The 21,182-nt window shown below is 41.0% G+C and overlaps 4 protein-coding genes across 4 annotated transcripts; 3 read left to right on the top strand and 1 right to left on the bottom strand.

Annotated features, from left to right (window-relative positions):
- The first annotated feature begins 2,640 nt into the window (after nt 1-2,640).
- ora3.1 (olfactory receptor class A related 3, tandem duplicate 1) lies at nt 2,641-5,821 on the top strand. The gene is made up of 4 exons (NM_001285977.1): nt 2,641-2,910; nt 3,114-3,371; nt 4,901-5,137; nt 5,609-5,821. The coding sequence occupies exons 1-4, from the start codon at nt 2,641-2,643 to the stop codon at nt 5,819-5,821; spliced, it is 978 nt and encodes a 325-aa protein (NP_001272906.1).
- Nucleotides 5,822-6,838: 1,017 nt separating this feature from the next.
- Nucleotides 6,839-7,873, bottom strand: ora4 (olfactory receptor class A related 4). The gene is made up of 2 exons (NM_001287867.1): nt 7,787-7,873; nt 6,839-7,699 (listed from the first exon to the last, which is right to left on the bottom strand). The coding sequence occupies exons 1-2, from the start codon at nt 7,871-7,873 to the stop codon at nt 6,839-6,841; spliced, it is 948 nt and encodes a 315-aa protein (NP_001274796.1).
- Nucleotides 7,874-11,589: 3,716 nt separating this feature from the next.
- On the top strand, nt 11,590-13,174 carry fndc10 (fibronectin type III domain containing 10). Its single transcript, XM_005741436.1, has 2 exons — nt 11,590-11,641; nt 11,737-13,174. Exons 1-2 carry the CDS (start codon nt 11,634-11,636, stop codon nt 12,422-12,424), a joined length of 696 nt encoding a protein of 231 aa, XP_005741493.1. The 5' UTR covers nt 11,590-11,633; the 3' UTR covers nt 12,425-13,174.
- An 849-nt stretch (nt 13,175-14,023) lies between these two features.
- ssu72 (SSU72 homolog, RNA polymerase II CTD phosphatase) lies at nt 14,024-18,904 on the top strand. The gene is made up of 5 exons (XM_005741437.1): nt 14,024-14,326; nt 15,131-15,274; nt 17,398-17,537; nt 17,639-17,757; nt 17,976-18,904. Exons 1-5 carry the CDS (start codon nt 14,247-14,249, stop codon nt 18,075-18,077), a joined length of 585 nt encoding a protein of 194 aa, XP_005741494.1. The 5' UTR covers nt 14,024-14,246; the 3' UTR covers nt 18,078-18,904.
- Nucleotides 18,905-21,182: the final 2,278 nt, after the last annotated feature.

Here is a 21,182-nt window from a genome sequence, read left to right on the forward strand (position 1 = left end):
CCAATCCGTCTGTCGATCTCCGGCTCCCTTCTCCCATCACTCGCGAACAAGACCCCGAGATACTTGAACTCCTCCACTTGGGGCAGGAACTCATCCTGCACTTTTGTTCATTTGAAATAAGCTCTTGTTTTTCTTAAAAGTATATTCAACAATTTTAGTCTTCTGTTTGTAAATTAGTTACTTTTTGGGTTATTTTTAAGTAGAATCTGAATGGAGATTTGGTTACAGTGCCTGGAGCAAGATCTGCTTTTATGATCAGCTGGAGAAGTCGCCAGTGAAAGCATGCTTGCAGTGAAATGAAGAACTTAAGTGCCCCATTCATCTGTGACCTGAGCAGCTGAACTACAGTACCCTGATAATCAGGCTGAGATGCATTTTGTTTTCTCTTCCTTACTCAAGCTGCAGGCATCAATTCAGATCGGTAACAAGACTGGAGCTTCTGTGAAAGTCTTTACACAGCTCAGCTAAAACTTGAAACCACTTTACTGCGTTATTTTACCATTTAATGATGGCTACATTTACAAATGCACTTGGATTTTTTTTTTTTAAAACCAATATTAAATCATTCTAATAAAGTTTGAGAAATTTTGAATAAAAGGTAGAGGATTGTGATCTCAGCTGAAATTTTGTAATCCGTGAAAACTTTCTCTGGCAGATGATCAGAAACTGTTTAGTTTCGTTACTTTAACAGGGCTGTAGCTTTGTTTGGCAAAATCACCCGTTCATTTTAGGATTTCATTTAAAAAAAAAAAAACAACACACACACACACACACACACTAGGAGATGTGTCAGAGCATTTTTCATCATCTTTCTTTAGTTACATGGTTTATTATATCAAACCAGTTCAACATGTTCTGATCATGAATGAGTCAGAAAGTGTTACCGAACAGACGATATACAGTCAATATTTTATATTTTCCTTTCTCTGATGGACACACTCATCTCACAGTTGAATGTGTCTCCACGTTATCATAAGTGATGTGTATATAAAAATGTTTTTAAAGCTGATGGGATTAAATTTGATACTTGTAAATTATGAAGATGATAGTTGTATTTTTAGCCTCCAAAGGTGCTGATCAGACATATGTAGGCTACTGTGAATCTTTTTTTTTTGAATGTGCTGACTTTGTATGTAACGCTACTAAATTTACTTAGTTTTGTCTACTAACTAATGCTGTACAGAGTAAATAAACATTTGTTTAAAAAATGAATTAAATAAATAGAAACTATGCTGTTTTGTCCTGTGTGTTGTATTTGGTTTGTTTAAGGCGCCATCTAGTGGTCATTAGCTGTAATCAAGAGGCTACTTTCACCCGCTCAGTCTTTATGCCAGATGACCTTCCTGACGCAGCCCTACAGATACTGAGATACTGAAAACTAAGTAAATGTGGAAACTTCCTGTTCTCTTGTCATAATGCACTCATTTAGGATGAGTAGAAGTGATGTTCTGCTTCATAAATAAGTAACTCATGCGTTCACAAAGGGGATAAAGATGTTAACTGGAGCACTGATTTGATCCCTCAATGCAATGCAGAATGCATTTTGTCGTTGCAAATCTCACATTTCAGAAACTTTTTCTTTTTTCTTGTCTTACAGTTACGCTAACTCAGTGCAACCTGTCATCTAATTTAAAAAAATGAGTATACCCCCTGCCGGGTGCTGCTAGCATTAATAACACAAATAAGAAGGAAGCCTCGCTCAGTTGGTGATAAAAATACTCCATCTATCTTTCCTTAATTGCTAATCCAATTCAGTGATATGGGGATGGAGTCTATCTCAGCTGTCACAGGGTGAGAGGCGGGGTACATCCTTGACAGGTCGCTAATTCATTACATGATTAACACAGAGGCCAACTCATATTCACAAGTAGGCCCAATTTAGAACCACCAATTAACCTAATATGTCTGCCTTGTCTTGGACCTTAACAGAAAGCTGGTGCATGCGGAGAGAGACCATGCAGAAAGTCTTTGGCCTGGATTTGAATCAAATACATTATAACGTAACCTTATAACATAAATGGAGAAACCCTCTATGCATTTTTGCCTAGAGCGCCAAGAAACTGTAAAATTTCTACTGGTGAACACTGCAACGTGTCCTGAATAAGGAGAGAAGAATTCCCACTAATTTACTTATTCTAACAAAGGTGCAAAGTATTGATTTTCTTTAGGAATATCTGTTAGTAGGTTTCATGACCACACGCTAAACAGCCTTCACTTCCCTTAGGATGATGGTAGCAAACTTGCAAGGGAAGCACGTTTATGCAAAGAAGTAGATTAATCTCCTGTGCTTCATTAATATACACCTCATGCTCTCCGAGGACTCGAGTATCGTGGATGCTGTGTAATGTTCTGTGGCCTGAACAGTGGTTGTGTTACAAGAGCACAGCTCCAATGATACAGGCAAGATCATTTTATTCCAGTAAGTCCATGGAGGAGTAACGCAGGTGATTCCATCTTCAAACTGAAAAAATCAACCAAAAGGCCAGTTAACTACAGTCCAGCGTCTTACTAGCTTGTTCGAGGATAATAACTAATATATCTTCACTTGATATTCATTCAAATCAACGATGAAAATTTCTTCAGAACTTTTCGTGAGCTGTTAAAACTCCTTTACAGCTTGGTCTATTTATTTGTGGAACAATGAGCAGCCTCTCGGACCAAAGAAAAGATCTTGCAGGGATGAGAATGCATATCTTTGTTTCCCCTGCACAAACTGCCTTTTACATTATCCTGGTGATAATGGGAATTCTGGGCAATACCACTGTGATTCTGGTCATTGGTAAGAGCATAATCTTGGAGCATAACTGGGGACGTAACTCGGACATCATCATCGTTAACATGGCAATGTCTAACTTGCTGGTATCACTACTGAGGAACACACTCCTTATCATCTCAGAGTTTGGACTGCAGGTATTGTCATTGTCCATAATTCACTCTTCACTCATTTCATAGTCTTTTTTTTTTCCTCAATACTCTATGTTGGTTGTGTTTCACCCAATGATGTGTTTTACACAGAAAACATGCATGAAAGATCAAATTAACCAAATTAAATCTAGATTTAACTTGTGAGCCCCTTGCACTTACACCTTTAAGCCCCTCTTATGTTGTTACAGATATATACAGCCAAAGGGTTTTGTCAGTTGCTAATGGGAATGTCGGTGTGGCTGCGGTCAGTCAATGCGTGGTCAACACTTTTCCTCAGTGCGTTCCACCTCCAGACGTTGAAGCGTGTGGCTCCTGGTGCTACAAATGGGCCCCGGGGTGCTCCTAAGACCCTCCTGATGTGCCTGGGCCTCATCTGGATTGGTAACCTTATTTACTCGATTCCAGCTCATATATTTTCCTCTAATGGGAACAAGAACACTACAGAGGTGAGAGGGGCACTGCCAAGGACCTTCCAAGTAGTCTATTTCTTTTTATTTGTCATCATGAATAGTAATTTTTCAAATTATTTTATCAATCAATGTTTTCCCTGTCGTTATTCTATCACATAAAGTGACACGTATAACAATGACTGTCTGAAACATTACATTACACAATTAGTAAAAAATACTTAGCTTGTATTCAAAACTAATGCAATAGTTTTGTATGTACTGATGATACTCATATGGTTATCAAATCTTTGACACTGTATTTATCATTTAATTACAAAAAAAAGAATGAATAAATGCATTTCACATTTTAACAGTCATATAGATCTTTACATAGACACAGATCTGCCATTTTAGTAGGTACATCTGTTTAACTTGTCATTAACAAATATCTAATAGGCAACTTCAATCGTTTTGGCATTGACATGAGGTCCAGATGACCTCTGAAGTTTAAACTAAGCATCAGCATGGGGATGATTGTTGTGTGGGCTCCTCTGAGTATTTCAGAAACTGCTTATCTGCTGGGCCTTTCCTTCAAAACCAAGTCTAGAATTAACAGAGGAAAACACCCAGTGAGCGGCAGTTCTCTCTGTAAAAATGACTTTTTGATGTCAGAGGTCAACGGCTTCATCAGCAACTCAAATAACCACTTGTTAAACCTGAGATATGCAGAAGAGAATTTTGGGCAACACGTCAAACCTTGAAGCCAATGAGCTACAGCAGCAGAACACCGACAACACTGTCAGCAGCAACTGGAAACTGAGGGTACAGTTAACACTGGCTCATCAAAATTGGACAATAAATGATTGGAAAAATGTTGACTGGTCTGATGAATTTTGACTTCTGCTGCAGAATTCAGATGACGGGGTCAGAAGTTAGTGTAAATAACATGTAAAAATGGATCCACCCTGTTTTGTATCCATGGGTCAGGCTGATGATGGTGTAACTGAGTGAGGGATAATTTCTTGGCACATCCTTGGCATTGTAGTATCAGCTGAGCATCTTTAAATGCCACATGTGCAGCTGACAAATCTGCAGCAACTGTGTGATGTTACCATCTCAATGTGGACCAAAGTCTCTGAGTGACTTCTAATAAGGTGTACCTAGTATAGTGTATGTGTTGTTCTTCCAACCCCTCTGATTTCATCAGGGCCATAATAATAATTACATATTTTAAAAGAGACAAGAACCAAAATGAGGTCATCTAAAACATTATCAGCAACCATAATCATCATTAAACTCAGACTTGACCATTTGGTATTATTTTAACTACTACAGTAATTCTAGTATTACTGTGTATTGCAGTACTGCATATGTTTTGTCCCGTTGGTTTTGCCATAAACATTTGCTTGATTTACTTTTTCTCTATTTTGTTTCTCTCAACTCTATTTTAAAAAATGAAGAATGTATTACGAGTTCACAGATTCTTGGCTTATCGGCTTTGAGTGCCAAAATCTATCAATAATAATCTCTCTGACTTGCTGGCTGAGCACATGACCCACCCTCTGCTCTCCCTGCTCTTTCCTCAGACATTGATGCTGGTGAGCAGCACAACACGCCCTCTGCTGGGCTGTGTGTGGAACTTTCCCTCCACCATTGGCCTGGCCTACGCCACCACATCTTTGGTGATACATGAAATGATTCCTATAATCTTGATGGCCATTACAAACCTAACCTCGCTTTACACCCTCTACACCCATGGTCGGAATCCACAGAAAGACGCACCGGTATTAAAGCGGGTGCCAGCCGAGAAACGAGCAGCCAAGGTGAGGAAGAAGGGGGCACTGGAGGTAGATGAAGGAGTCAGCGAGCTGTGTAAATGAATGTAAAATGTAATAAGTTGCTTTTAAAAAATGTAAATGCATTGCCTCAAAGAAAAGGACATCAGCTTGAGAAGGGACAGCTGCACATTCACACTGTCATCAAACGCATCCTCCCAATGTGCTGGTTTGTTTCAGGTGCAAATTCTCTCATATCTCCCTGTGACATATGAGTGCCACTGCAGCCCTGCCTCCTGTTTCAATCGCTCCAGCAACCACTTGCAGTCTCTTCTGAGTCATCACTCTTCGTTTCAGTTTGCTGTATTTGCATAGAGTGATGAGCTCAGCTGTAAATCAGTCTTTTCAGATATGAGCCATGTGACTGGATGTGTTTAAGAGTAAATCACTACAGCAAATTCAACAAAGTCTTGAACTCTGAAAGTGCTTTCTTTTTAATTGTGTGCTTTTTTTCCCCAGGTGATTCTCACCCTCATACTACTCTTCATCCTCTCATGGGGGACCAGTGTTATCTCTGTCAACTACTTCAACTACAACCGTGGCTCCTCAGCCGATTATCTGATGGTCATTGCTCGTTTTGCCAACATCATCTTCATTGCCTTGTCACCTGTCATTCTGGCGGTCGGCCACCGGCAGCTTCGTTCTTGTATCAAGTCCACACTCGTGCACTGATGATACTCTGCAAAAGCTCTGGAGATGCACCTAATATGCCATCACTAATCATGATCTATTGTTTTTTTTATTTTTTTTATTTTTTTGTATTCATTATAGACAAAAGGGTCCAAAGGAAAGAAAAAAAGTACCACGGCAGTGGCTGAAGCATTTTGTTTTTGGTTCAGTATAACATCATTAATTACCATTATGGCTTCTGGTGATGTTTTTTGTCTCACTAATTTTAAATGAGTGGGAAAACACAAGGCTAACCTTCAGAAACGTATGTTTGTAGCCAAGAAGAAGTTTCCAAAGAACAGTTTTGGTGTATTTTTGATTGAGGATGTTTCTATGTTGTAATATGTTGTGCTTCAGTTCATGAAAATTTGGTCAATGTCAAGGTGACACCAAATGTGAAATTGAAAATTAATATTGCCCCAAAACAATATCCTAGACCTTGAGGGACATGAGTATCTAGGTTGGCAGTCGACCTCAACCTTCATTGTTAGCACCTGAGATAAAAGATGACCTTAAAAAATGATTAAAAAACCATATTGAGTAATAGTTTAAATAGAAAGGTCTTGAAGAGAGCTGTACAACGTTCTTTTTATTTATTTAATGTCACAAAGACGCTAGAAAGTTTTGCAAAATCCCACACCGCATGAATATATGTGAAAATCACAAATTTAACCGTTTATAGGAGCCAAAGATTTCATTCGACTCTGCTCCAAACATATGAGTAAAGACAATAAAATAAAGACACCATTTTAGTATGTAATGCTTTAAGGTCATGAGTCAAAGGTCACACCTCAATGTGTTGTAATAAAAACATAATAAAACATGAGAGTTTTAGTATAGTCCTTGCTCTTCTCTGAGTGCTCTTGTTCAGAATTTATTTTTATTTAATCTTCTCTTGCACTTTTATGACCTTCATCTCTCTTTGAACAACAAAAACTGTTTGTTTTTTTTCTTTCCTGTAGCCGTTGGGGATTTAGTCTGCTTTTCGGCACCCTTACTGTGACATTTAAGAATTGTAGCTCACCCTAGCATCATACTCATGATTTTTCTCCTCAGTTTTCCATGTCCCAGGGCCACCACCAAGGGGCTGAATCCCACAAACAGTGAAGAAGAAAAATGGGAAACAGTCAGCAGCCCTTCAGCATGGTGCCCCCTGTTGTGGTTGTAGTACGTTACTGCAGCAACCTGTAGCACCCAGCAGACAACAAACAGCAACACCAGAGACATGATTACTTGAGCTGCCTTACGTTCGCTAGACAGATGTTTGTCGAGTTCGGTGTGGGTCCCTCCTGAGGCAACAGCTCGGATGTGCTTGGCCAAAGCGTGCAGTGTGGCAACATTGGTGCAAACCATCAGCACCAGCGGCAACACCTCGTTCACTGCCAGCGAAGTAGAGGCGAAGACCGTGCCTTGTTCTTCTGATGGAAACTCCCAGACGCAGCCTAGCAGAGGCCTGGTGGTGGAACTGATCACCATCAGCTCCACTGTGGCATTGCCTTTAACATGAGTGCTGTATACCAGTGCAGGGACAGAGAAAGCCAGGTTCGCCCCCCACACCACCCCCAGGACAACCCAGAGCCGCCGCCTCTCCCTCTGGACAGTAAGAGGTCCAAAGGCCACATTTTGGCGTCTCAGTGTGGTGCACTGAAAAGCACTCAGCGTCAGGGTCACCCAACATCCCACGGCTCGCCACCACACCCACAGCAGCATGAAGACTCTGCACCATCCGGAGGACAGATACAGATCCAAGCCCAGGTCTGACACAAAAATAGGCACTGTGCGGAAAAGTGAGCTCAGCAGGTTTGCTAGGGACAGGTGCACCAGAATAAGGTCCGAAGGAGGGAGTCTCCGAGGTGGAGTCTTAGTGACTGACTGAAACACCTGATAGCAAAAACGAGACAGACTGAGAACAACTCAAACCAAAACATTCAGCCTACTTCACACTCCAAATACTGTGTGCTTTCTCACCACATAGATGACCAGGATGTTTCCCAAAATACCAGAAAACACCAAGACCCCAAACAAAATCGCTTCTACAGTGAGGACCTTTGACATGGTATCATCCTCTGCATAGCGACGTACTTCTCCTTCTCTTTATAACAAAAGGCTGGTTTGTGAGCTTGAAGAGCTCTACTCCTCACAGTTCTCATTGTGTTTTATACATGCGCACACTGATAAACAAACACATTCATCACACATAAACAAATGTTGCTGATCAGTCTCAAGGTCAATTTAATCTGACCATTAGAAGCTGCGAGAGCACGAAGGTACGCATTTTCCAGCTATCCGTGCGTCACAGAGCAGTTCAACATGCTGCCCATCAACACACGAACACCTGCAAGTCACTGCTCATACTAACCACAGCACATAACTCTGCAATGGATTAGCAATCTGACCTGGGTATTATTTGTTTGTTTTTATTGTCTCATGATAAGCTTAGCTAAAGGGCAATAAAGTAACAGGTGACCAAATGCACCAGAAAGAAAACGTTCAAGTGATTCAGCACTTAAAATCTTTTAGTCAGCCATTCACACTCACTCCCTTGGTGTTAATTATTTACCGGTTAATCTCTTGAGAAAACTCAATTACTCTTAGCTAAGCACATCTTAGTTAAATGTACACTGAGAACCGAACATCATCATTATGAATCAGCAGTGGAATTTTTTTCCGCTTTGTTTTCTGTTTTTTATCATCAGGAGAGTTTCCATAAGAGAACCCACGAAACTCCAAAATACTAATGTATTTGTTTTGTTTTGTATTTACACTGCATATTGCTGTAGACTGCACAAAGTTCTTTTTTTGGGGGGGGGGGCCTTGTATTATGTGGAGGTCAGATGTTCAGTAACCAAAAGGTTGTTCATCAAACTCCCAGAACCAGTCTCAACAACAGCAAACATCAAGACTCTCACAGAAGAAGGACTGCATCAGAGTATAGCCGTGCATCAACAGAGTCCAAACTCACAAGCGGATATAACAACATGATATGAGCACATGCAAAGTGCATTAATGTGATTTTGAACCACATTTAATCAGCAGCAGTGACTTTGCTTTGAAGAACCTGTTAATACTCATGTTTCGAACATCAATACAACATGTGTCATGAGTGTCATGTCATCAGTCTCGGTGTAAACTCGTCAGTTTACAGACATGCAAAGTGCTTAAATATTAAATATCCCAGCTTTATGTCATCTAATGCTGAGCAAAGTGTATGCCTTCCTGCTCTTTCATATGACAAAAACTGCGACCAGCAACAGTAAATTATATACTACAAAGTATATAATTACAGTACAAATACTGAACGATAAGATTGCTGGACTGTGGCTTTATAACCCGAGTACACCGCGGACCAAACAAATTTTAGCTGTAGGCTAGTTAATACAAACGTGGATGCAATCAAAAGCACTCTTATGTTAGCTTAAGTTGGCACGCTGTAAATAGAAACAGAATGTAATGATTTGCACATCTCATTAACCTACACTTTATCTATAATAGAACACAGAAAACATATAAATATGTAAACTTTGACATTTTACTAGTGTGTGACAATTTTCATCTTACTTGAATTTGATGCCCTAATTGGGATGGGGGGAAAAATGCGTTACTAAAAAGAAACAGCTGGAGGATCAGTCTGCATCTAACTACTCTTGAGCCGCTCCCTTATCACAAAGTGTTTTACACTGGATGTCCTTCCTGACTCAAGCCAAAAGGGAATTATATCTCTGACTGGAACCAGGTCAGCAACCTTTTGCTTGCCTAACAACTACGTAAAGGACTATGGAGCCACACTGCAACTAATTAGGTTACTTAGCAACAGGTCATTAATGTCATTCGGCATAAAAAGAGTCTTTGAGAGGCAGATTTTGTAGTAAAGATGGGCAGAGGTTTAAGCCAAATGTTTGTGGAAGAATTTAGAAATAATGTTCCTTAATGTAAAACTGTGAAGACTTTGAATATCTCGTCATGTGCAGAGCGTAATATCATAGACGGATTCAGAAAATCGGGAGAAATCTCTGTGTGCAAGGAACAAGGCTGAAAATCAATATTGGATGCTTTAGAAATGACTGAAAGATTAATAGCCTCTGTTTTGAGTTTTGTTCAAAAAAGAATGACTTCATATAACGTTAACGGTGATTTGCGGCGTTATGGCGTTAAAGTCATTTTAACAACAGTAACGCTGACAGCACTAGTGGGAACACAACGAATATGACTGCACATTTACTCCGACATCATCCTAGTTCAAAGACAAGTGGAAGCAGACAAAAACAACAAGCACACATGCTACAAACTTTACCCGAGTCATTTAGACAGCCGTTAGCACATGATTCTCCTTATGGGCACCTGATATGTTTAATATGCTGCTGAGAATATAGCCCAGAAGAAGCGTATAGTATAGCTTTTATTTTGGAAAGAGCCATTTCGCTGTAATAAACTCTCTTTTCCAAAGATGAGTGATTTCTCGATCAGATAGATTTATTTATTTTTTAATAATTTTGTTGTTTTAGCAACATTACATTTAAAAATGTTGCACCCCTAATATATATATATATATATGAGAAAGAAGAGCCAGGACTGCTGAGCAGCTTGACTTCTGCATCAGACAAGAATGGGACAACGTTCCTCTCCCAAAACTCGAACAGCTGGTCCCCTCAGTTCCCAGATGTTCCCAGGCTGTTGTTAACAGAGGCAGAGGAGCGGATGTAAACAGTGATAAACGTGGCTTTGTTCTGCTTTTTTGATATGTGTTACTACCATCAAATAAAAAGATGAGCTGATATTTTTTTCTTAAAGGTGTACATACTTTCATTTCAAATATATGCTTTCTTTATTCTGTTGTGGAAAAAATATGGGTTTGTGAGGTTTGCAAATCTTTCCGTTTTTATTTAATTTTACACAGGGTCACAACACTCTGGCTTTGAACTCAGTTTGACTTCATCTCAGACAATCTGACCATTTTCCAGGCTGAAGCCATGAAAAGAGCATCGATGCTGTAACGTTGTAACTGGGCACATTTTCTTCTAGCGACCCGACCATAAGTCATAAAGGATACACTCAGCGCAGGTGGGCAGACTTCAATCCCTCCATCAGTGCTGTTTTCGGGAGTCCGCACAGGTGACTTGACAGCTACCTGAAGCGCTGTGTGGGCTGATGACTCACAAACCGAGCACTGATGACAAGAAATATTTTGTGCACGCACCCACGCTGCCCAGCACTCCGCGGGGCGCGCTCCTGCACGTGCACTCTAACACAGCAGGCATCAAAGCCATTTACGTCAAGCCAGACGGGAAGAAGAAATCCAATCTGATGGCACGAGCCTGCTCCTCCGGTCCACTCCAACTGTCCGGGAGCGGCGAGCTGCACTGAGGCCACTTTTATCGCCGTCTCTGGTGCATTAACTTCATCCTGCAAGGTCACCCTCGGATCTCTCACCAACTGCACGGGGCGCATGACTCAATGTTATTTCTGTCGCCCATGGATCCCGTTTCACGCGGATTTTCTTCGCGTGCACTGAATTGGATCGCATCTTATGGCAGACATTTCAGCCATCGCCCATCTGATCCACTGTGAGAGGAAATAACTCGACGAGAGCTCGGTGAGATGACAAACCCACAGCGACCATCCCTGCTCGCCTTATCGGCACTGCTGCTCTGCACGCTACCCCAGACAGCTGGCTCTCATCAGCTCAATAGCTCATCATTATCATCATCATCATTATCGACGCCCTCATCAGAGGTGAGAGACAGAAATAATGTGACCCAAAATTGGCTGAAACAGACTAACGTGACTCCCAGCGATCAGAGCAGGCCACCATCAAAGCATGAAGAGGTAACAGGCCACGTGAAGAGCTCCTTGTTCAACACAAGTCGAGGCAATAGTAATAATGATAATAATAATAATAATAATACTGTGATATCTGACAGCCCTGGCAGGGCACCGAGATGGAGCCCAGAGGACGTGCCATCACCGGTGTGCGCCTACAGAGTGATCGAGGGAGGCATTGGGGGGCAGCTGTGCTTTCGGCAAACTCTGTTTGGGTACAAGTGCTCTAAGGGAGAATGCAGGAGTGCGGTGTCTTTCGGGAGGCTGGTGGCAAATATTCTCAACAACGGCAGCGTACTGTTACAGTGGACCCACGAGTCCGAATCCACAAAGACTAAAGAGGCCAGCAGTCCTGGGACGAATGCGACAGAGGAGGAAACTCCGCGATCAGACTCTGTTTTCAGGGGTCGACGCCACAGACGCGGGGGCTACGAGGTAAGCTGCTGGTGGAATGGCAGCTACACTCAGTTTGAGTGCGCCGGTGTCCATCTTGGGTCGGGCTGCAGGGACTTTCTGCTCACCGAGCTCCACGAGAACATCCCGTACCGCATCTGTCTGCGCAACCTGGGCCGCTCCGAGCCAGCCGAGAGGCCGGAGCAGCGGGACTGCGTGGAGTTCACGCTGCCGCCGTCCGGGATGCAAGACATTGTGATCGCCATGACAACGGTGGGCGGGGCTATCTGCGTGATGTTGGTCATCATCTGCCTGCTGGTGGCGTACATCACGGAAAACATCATGAGCCCCGCGGCACAGCATACGTACTCCTACCGCGCTCACTCACATCACTGATGCACTAAAATGACCCACATGAACGCGCTCCGCGGTCATGTGTTATCTCTGTGGAGACTTGTTTCTGCCCCTGGGGGGAAAATGAACAGAGGGTTTTTTTGTAATCCATGTATCAATATTTCAAGTTATTTTCTCAATTTTGAGTCAGTTTTTGCGATAATAACCCAAAATTTTGTTTTTTCAGTGGCAAAAAGAGTTTTCTCAGCTGCTGAAACAAGTTTCCATAAATCTCGCAGTCATAGTTAATATCTATAGTAGTCCTGTTTTCCGTTTTTCCAGTATGACACACTCATCCTGTTATGACCTAACTGAAGCACAATCTACTGTGGCTCTGCTAATAACATGCCTTCTGAACCTCGCGAGGATGCACTGAACCAAAATTAGCCTACTGGTTATCTGCAGTTTGTAAATACGGCAGTTTACTGTGTCACGTTTGGTCAAGGCTGTCTGGGGATTGAATCGGGCAGCATGTCTACAGCAATACCAATAATGAAATGGCTCTGAGTACATGAGAAACAAGAGTTTTGCTAAATGGACAGTCGGTAAAAGTGTCCTTAATGGGACACCGAAAAATGAAACTTTACCAGTTAACACATTTCTCCACTCGAGTCAGTCACAACAGCACTGTTTTTGCTTTGTTTGTCATTTTCTGAAGGGCAATACAATCTGGTGTACAATCTCCAAATACTGTGCCAAACATCTTCAGTTAAACCACCTTTCTGTCCTGCTGTCAGTGAATAAAGTACTATGAGGTCATTTTTAATATTGAGAAGCTGTCCTTTTTCTTCTTCTTCTTTTTCTGTGTGTGTGTGTGTGTGTGTGTGTGTGTGTGTGTGTGTGTGTGTGTGTGTGTGTGTGTGTGTGTATGCGTGCACATACAAAACAAGAACCAAAAAAAGTAAAAATAAAATTAACCCACAAAACATTACAATGCATGAAAACTACAGAAAAAGACAAGATGGTGACTTAAATATTACAAAAAGATTAGCTATTAAGTTTCATTCTTTCATGTGTAGACAGGCAGACAGATTTCTTTTTCAGCTATTCTATTTTAGATTTGCTGCTATGTTTGGGATTACTGTGGCTTGTTCAGATACAATTTTACAAACCTAAGTCATGACCATTTTTCCCCGGCTCCCAAGCAGCCCATACTTGGTCAGTCTTTTTCTAACTGGACATATCTGAGTTTGAAATGTAGGACTTTGATTTTGCTGGGAAGTCCACCCTGAACACTTGCGGCATTCTCCAATGTTTTCCACTTGTGAATGATTTATCCTGCTGTAGAGTGATGGCCTTAAAACAGTTTGGAAATAGCCTTGCAATGTCGTAGACAGCAGCCAAAACACAGCACTGTACGAACATATTAAATACAAAGTAAACGTTGTAAGACATGAAATGTGGAATTAATGGTCCCTGTGTTTGTATGCCCTGCTGCTAAAAGCCCGTTGACTGTGTCTGCTTACTGAAGATTTTAATGGTACGAGAGATTTTAGCCACTTCTACTGTGGCGAAAAGAGAAGGCCGAGCTCTTCCGGCATGTTTTCCTTACTGACGTTACGTGGCCTCACTGCGCTGAGAGCTGCGAAGCTCCGCCCTCAACATGACATCACTTAAAGCCGTATCCAGGGCAAGGTGCCGCTCCGCCATTTTAACTTCCTGCTTCTAAAGAAGACGAGCTTGTCGCGCTGTATCTACACTCGAAAAGCGTTTTCGTTGATCCAAACAACTGGTTTTTTATTCTTTATTTCTCTCATAGAGATAAAAGTAACAGCCTCAGTTAGGTTTTGAGTTCATATCGGTTAGTTTCAGCCGGAGAGTCGCGATGCCGAGCCACCCGCTGCGTGTAGCGGTTGTGTGCTCGAGCAACCAGAACCGCAGTATGGAAGCGCACAATATCCTCAGGTAAAGATGAGACGACTGGAAGAAGAGAGAAGGAAGGCGGCCATAAAGTGATCGAAATCTGTGCGGCTTTCTGAGCCGTGTCGATGCGGTGACAGCCCGTCAGGCCTCGACGCTTTTTAACAATGGACTTCGAGCTCAGAGCGCCACACCGAGGCTGCAGCTCGACTAAAACTCAGCTTTCTGACCGTGTTTCACAGGTTTAGGGTCGCCTAGAATGGTCTTAACTAAGATTCTGCTGTCAAACTGATTTTTAGAGAAGTCACACCAAGGCCCAAGTTGTTGGGTTGTATTCTCCCCCCACATTTTAACAAGAGCGCCCCCTGTAGGGAATCCTCCGAGAGGGAGCGTCTGGAGGTTTCACAGCGACGGCTCCGTCAGCTGCCTCATCCACCACATTTTATGGAGTTTTGTGTTGTGTCGATCAGATCTTCTTACACAGAAGATGTCACTACAAAAAAAGAGCCTTTCAGCCCTCTTTAGATATATTCTTACTAACTGCACTGGATTAGAAAAACAGGCTGGGGTAAAAAGATCTGCAGACCAGGGTGACAAACTGTCACCTATTTAATTTTTTTAATATTTAATTTCCTTTTTTAAAATTAAAATGGTCAGCTGAGGTGGAAATTGGTATTTTGAGGTGTCTTGGGTTTCATAAAGTCTTATTCTAAATATGTGAGGAGGCAGTTTACAGGGCTGGGTTTACAGGTTACGTGACTGCTGTGGAAAGACTTATTTCCTTGTGCTTTCGTAATGTTTTCTCAAAGTTGTTGCATAATTCACTGTCTTGTCCTTTCCTCTCTGCAGCAAACGTGGATTTGATGTGCGTTCATTTGGGACAGGGTCTCATGTGAAGCTACCCGGTCCTGCTCCGGATAAGCCAAATGTGTATGACTTCAAAACGACATATGAACAGATGTACAACGACTTGGTCCGCAAGGACAAGGAACTGTATCCCCTTCCCACACACAACATCACACACGTCCTTACACTCACATATACTAGGAGCCAGATAAGTAAACGTGGGCCGTGTATCTGTCTTGATTAGATAGTTGTTTTGGACACTGGGCAGTGAAAGGAGATGAAACCACATGCAGGGATTTAAAAAGAAAAAAAAACATGATGGTAAAAAGGTTTGTTTTTAAATCTTTAACATGTAGGGTGTGGAGAAACGCCTTGCAATACAGCAGCGGTGCAGCAGTAAGTTTGCTTTGGTAAGAGCTAGGATTTTATTTGTTTTTATTTGAAATTGGTGTAATTTGGCTCACTGAAGTTTCCTGTTTTTGCTTGTTTCTGTTTATTTTTTAACATGTTTAGTTCAAGTAGTTTCAGTCTTTTAGTTATTGTAATATTTGTTTTAGGCAACATTTAAATAAGTTCAGAGTTGGTGTGAAAATGCAAAACCAACACTTTGAGGAGGGTTAACTCACATCCAGAGTCTCAATAAATGTGCAGCAAAGCCTCGTCAGGCAGGTTTTTACCAAACTGACAAAGACAAAACTCAGTCTGCCTGTGTATACGTTTTTTGTTTTGTTTTTTTCTTTTTTTAAGTTTACTTTAGCTTTTAAGTTAATAAAACTGGTTCAGTTTTATTTTAAATTCTGTTAACTAAAAGGTTTGAGGGTGTTTTGTTTTTTGGGGGTGTTTTACCCCACAAACACCAGTTTTTTGTGAATTTGATGAGGCTGCTTAGCGTTACTGTGTAATGATTAATGCAATTATTGCATTTTAACAATACTTTAGAGTATTTGTACTGTTGAAGTAACACAAACTCGCCTTTTGTAGTTAGTCGTGGAGAATAAGTATTGTCTCAGTTATCAAAATTGTAAAACTTGATAAGGACAGAATATGAACTATTAGCAAAGAAGCTGAGTTTGCCCAAGTGGATGACACCCACTAACCCCAGAGGGGGGGAGGGGGGTGCATAAGGGCCATGAATCTAAGAGGTTGTTTTAAGCTGTAGGCTTGAGTGCCCCAAGGTAAGTTAAAGATTATCAGTTTCTCCTCATTAGCATGTGGGATGTTTATGCTAATGAAAGGCACTCAAACACATTAGATAATTAGTGGTGTTCAACAAAGAGTACAAGTGTGTTAGTCTTCAGTGGCTGCACTTTAACTGTGCATGCATAGGACTTTTATTTATTTATTTTTACTTTAATGATAAAGTTCACATATTTTCTATCAGTAACCAGTAATCATGGTCCTTCTATTTAAACCTTCCTTTGTTTTAGTTCAACTTTTTTATTTTCTTTCTTTCTTTTTGTTTTTTTTAAATGTGCTAAAAACAGAAATCTGCCTTTAATTCATCTGGTTGTAGAGGCCTGCATGTTCAAAGGTCAGGCAAGTTTTCTCTGAGGTGTCATTTACTGTTGTGCTGCTGATGGTCCTGTATTGTAGGTGTTTTTTCCCAGCCTGCATTAAGGTAAAGTAACAAATCTGTTATCCTAAATAAGAAAATTACCCTGTGACACATGATTAACTTAAGTCACTGTGCTTGTATTTTTTTTCTGTATTTTCTGCTGTTTTGCATGGATATCTCACTGATGTAGTGCACAACAACTACTTTTATTTATTTATTTATTTAGACAATCTCTTCCCATTTGTAGTGAGTGGGTTGTATAGTTTATAATCAAATTTTTTGAAAGAATAAAAAACAAACAATGGTGACATTGTCTGCATCAGCCTGGCAGTACCAGTGTGGCTTGTTAATATTAAAACTCTGGATTTAATGCTGTTTAAAAAAAAAAAAAAGTAAACAATGTTCCTGAAAATCCATCCTTTCAGCTTGTTTTCTAACTGACCCCTCATTGGTGAATAGTCTGCACCACTAGAGGGCGATGTAGTTCATGTAACTAGACGTCACTGAAAAGTGCATCATGCCCCCTTGTGTAGTTTGATCGAGATGCACTTTATATAGATGCTGCTTGGACCAGTGAGTTCAGTCTAATTGGGTGCACACTGAAATCCTCTCTCTGTTGCTCTGATCAGTTTTATTTTGTTTTGAGTGTTTTGTTTTGGGGGGTTTCCCCTTCTTGCCTCGTGCTGTGTATTCCTTGACCCTCCTCGCTCTTCAGATACACACAAAACGGCATCCTGCACATGCTGGACCGCAACAAGCGGATCAAATCAAAGCCAGAGCGCTTCCAGAACTGCAAGGACAAGTTTGACCTGGTCATCACCTGTGAAGAGAGAGTCTATGACCAAGTGGTGGAGGGTGAGGTTTTGTAACATTACTCGGAGTCATTCACAAACCCACCGCTTTGCTGCTTCTCCAACTGTTACCTGCCTTTACCTGGTCTTTAATGTATTTCCTAGATTTGAATTCCAGAGAGCAGGAGACGCTGCAGCCCGTGCATGTAATCAATGTAGACATTCAGGATAACCACGAGGAAGCCACACTGGGCGCCTTCCTCATCTGTGAGCTGTGCCAATGTGTGAGTGACAGCATCTGAGAACTTCTTGACGAGGCGTTTTCTTACAATTTTGTTTTTTTTTTTTAAACAAATTACTAATAAATATACACGTAAATAATGTGCAACACTGTTTCAGTTGGCACCTAAAGAAAGGTTAAACGATCTTTGTGAGTGGTGGAAATGAGGCGTGTGCATGCACAGGTGGTGTTTTGATAGCTTTCCCTTGTGCGCCCCTGCAGATCCAGCACACCGACGACATGGAGAATGAAATCGACGAGCTCCTACAAGAGTTTGAGGACAAAAGCAACAGGCCTTTCCTTCACACTGTCTGCTTCTACTAAGACTCTGCAACAATTTGCAATAAACACAGACCGAGATCACAAGCAATCACACAGAAGTATATGGACACACATGCATCATACTCCTCAGTCATCCATGACTCAGTGCATACAGGTTGTGTGCCTACACAACCACAGACACACATAAATAGCTTTGGGTCAGGACCTAACAAATGGCTGCTGTTGGACATATTGTTGATAATGGGTTTTTCCTCTAAGCAGAGGATGGACTCGCTGCTCTTGCTCTGCCTTTCATTCCTCCAGATCAAGGTCAGGCCAAGGTTAATCCCTCCAAATATCACAGGTCCAGTCAAATCACTCAACTATGTCTCCTCAGGGAGAGCCACAACACCCACAGGCCAGATTCAACAGCTCCTCCAGTTACTTTCATTTTTGATTGGCACAGAATGTTTTTGTTTTTTTCTTAGATCTATGATTAATTCAAGCATATATGCCAGATTTATTTAATATTTGGGAGGGTGTACATGTGTTTACATGCTGGAGGAGAATTATTTGAAGTGTATGCTTGTTTCTGTGCGACCATGTGTTTGTAGATTTAGTTATGATTAAGTTTTAAGTGGGTGGGCTAATTAATAATGAATAACCAAACCTAGACCTCTGAGGCTTTCATCGGGTGTGTTTCAGATATGTGTTGATATTTAAACTCGATGCTGTATTTCTGGCCACAGTATTTTGTTTTTAGTTTTTTTTTTCTTGAACTGAAGCATTGTACTTATTTTCAAACTGCGAGCTCGGCTCAGAGTGCCTGATATTTCTTTTTTCCTGTATGTACATATGAATCTACTAAAGAACGAAGCCTCTCTAAGAAATAGTTCATGACCCTTTTTTTGACTCTATCAGTATTTAGTTCCTGCTGAGTTATTTAATTACAAAATGGGTATTCGAAGACTAACAGCGCTGTTAGGACTGTTTCATGAGTGATGAGGACAAATTACCAGAATTGGATATAAAATATGGGCTGATCTTTATTTAGATTTGAATTATTGATTCAGTTTGACTAAAGCAAATATATTAAAATATCAGAACAGAACATGGAGAGGCTCGGGTGGTGGAGTGGGTTGTATACTATTTGCAAGGGTGGGCATGTCTTCACCACATGCTGAAGGTGTAGGTCCTTCAGCATGGCAGTGAGGATACTCCCAGTGGTGGATCTGTAGAAATACTGGTATATTTATAATTAGAAATCTGCAAAAGCTAATAAAGTTCGAACATGAATGGTATGGAGTACAAACATTGCATCCAAAATATAGTGAAGTAGAGAGCAGCATAACATATAAAGTACAATGAAGGTGTACCTGAGTAAAGTACTGAAGTTAACATACTTGGGTACATCCAACTACTATTCTTTAATCCAGTGGTAATATGAGATAATACAGAAGTTGGGATATTTGGGGAAATTCATGTTAAAGAAGCCAAAACTCCACCTTTAAAAAAAGTAGGTAAATAAAATAAAATAATACACACATTCCCAAAATTAAGAGTACTGCAACCCACTGAAACCAGAAAATCTCACAGGGCCCACCTAATCTTAAATTTTCGCTCTAGTCAAACAGAGAGCCTCATAAATTTACTTGAAAATTGCATTTAAAAAATCGCTCAATGTAATGATTAATCACCTGTTTTAATTCACTTTTCATATAAATAAATACATATATATAAATGTGACTGTACATGTGAGTAATTTCAAACTGGATTTCTGTTATTAATGCGACCCACCTGCAGTACCTTTGCGGCCCTCCAGGGGGCCCCGGCCCACACTGGAGGCCTAACCCTAATCCCTCGCCCTAAGGGTAGGGTTACGAGTCCACTGAAATGCACTATCACAGAATTAAATGGCTCAGGTAGGTAAGAGCTCAGTTAGAAAAAAGGAGGATAAAGGATTTCAGTAGATATAAAAAATAATGACATGGATACATGGATGAATAAATCGTGGATGAAGATTTTAAAAAAATAACTAAACTGTGAGAATAACAGTTAGATTGGGGGCCAAACACATTTTAGACACGCCCCTGCTCATCAGTGAAAATATAAAAGAGGGAAGGTGTAGGTCTGTTAGGTTACGTTGTGGTGTGATCCTCGAGTTGGGGGACTTATGTTCATACTGGAGTGCAAAATTAAAACCAATGGAAGATGGACAAGAAAAGTTCAAAGTCATCAGGTGCTCAGTTTAGAAAAAAGAGAAAGGAAGAGGACGAGAAACGAGCAAAAGATACAGGTAAGCAGATGTGTCATTGGATAATGGCAGGTCAGAATACTTTATTAATCCCTTTATTATGTGGGTTACAGTTGCTCCAAGAAGAAATGGTAAAAATAGTAACAGTAACAGACTAAATTCCAAACAATATGTTGCAGATTTTGATATTAATTAGTCATTGCCAATTGTTGATTTGTCCTGTTTTCATTGTATGACGAATTATGATGGCTGTTTGGTAGCCGTTTGCATACTATGCATACTCTCTCTCTTCATATATGTGTGTGTGTGTTTCTCTGGTGAAATTCAGTATGGTTCCGACAACAGTTTTATGTTAATGTACAATCCTTATGTTTTACGTGTGTGTTGGGGGGAGTGTTCGCCCAGGGCGCCAAACAGGCTAGGACCGCCACTGCGGATAGTGATAGTCGTATTTCAACTATTCTGTGAGTTTTGGAAGAAAATATAAATATTACAAAAATGTTAGGACTGCCCACAGTCCACAGAGTTGAAAGAAAATAAGGTCCAGCTGATATTCAGCTGCATGCTGACCGTAACCATGATGACTGGTTACCGCCAGTGCTTCTGCGGGAGGTAACATCCACGCAGCCCACTGAACCTCAGCTCTTCTTCTATTACTGTTGGCTCTCTGTGGCTGTAATCCTGCTGCCACGGCGAACTCGTTTTTACCCCTCTGTAATTTTCTCCCTGTCGGGTAATGCGAGCTTCAAAAGCAGTGAGGGCGCCAATTTCTATTTGCGTCTATGTGCAAAACCGTGTAAGAATGTAGTTAATGTATTTTATAAACAGGCTTCTTATTTTAAGTTATCAGTTTGAAAAAAATTTACTGTGTGTGTGTTAACTCCTAACTCCTAATGTGTTAACTCCTAATTATT

Source organism: Pundamilia nyererei, unplaced genomic scaffold (genome assembly GCF_000239375.1).
Source record: "Pundamilia nyererei isolate P.nyererei 1_Seehausen unplaced genomic scaffold, PunNye1.0 scaffold00110, whole genome shotgun sequence".
Classification (NCBI taxonomy): domain Eukaryota; kingdom Metazoa; phylum Chordata; class Actinopteri; order Cichliformes; family Cichlidae; genus Pundamilia; species Pundamilia nyererei.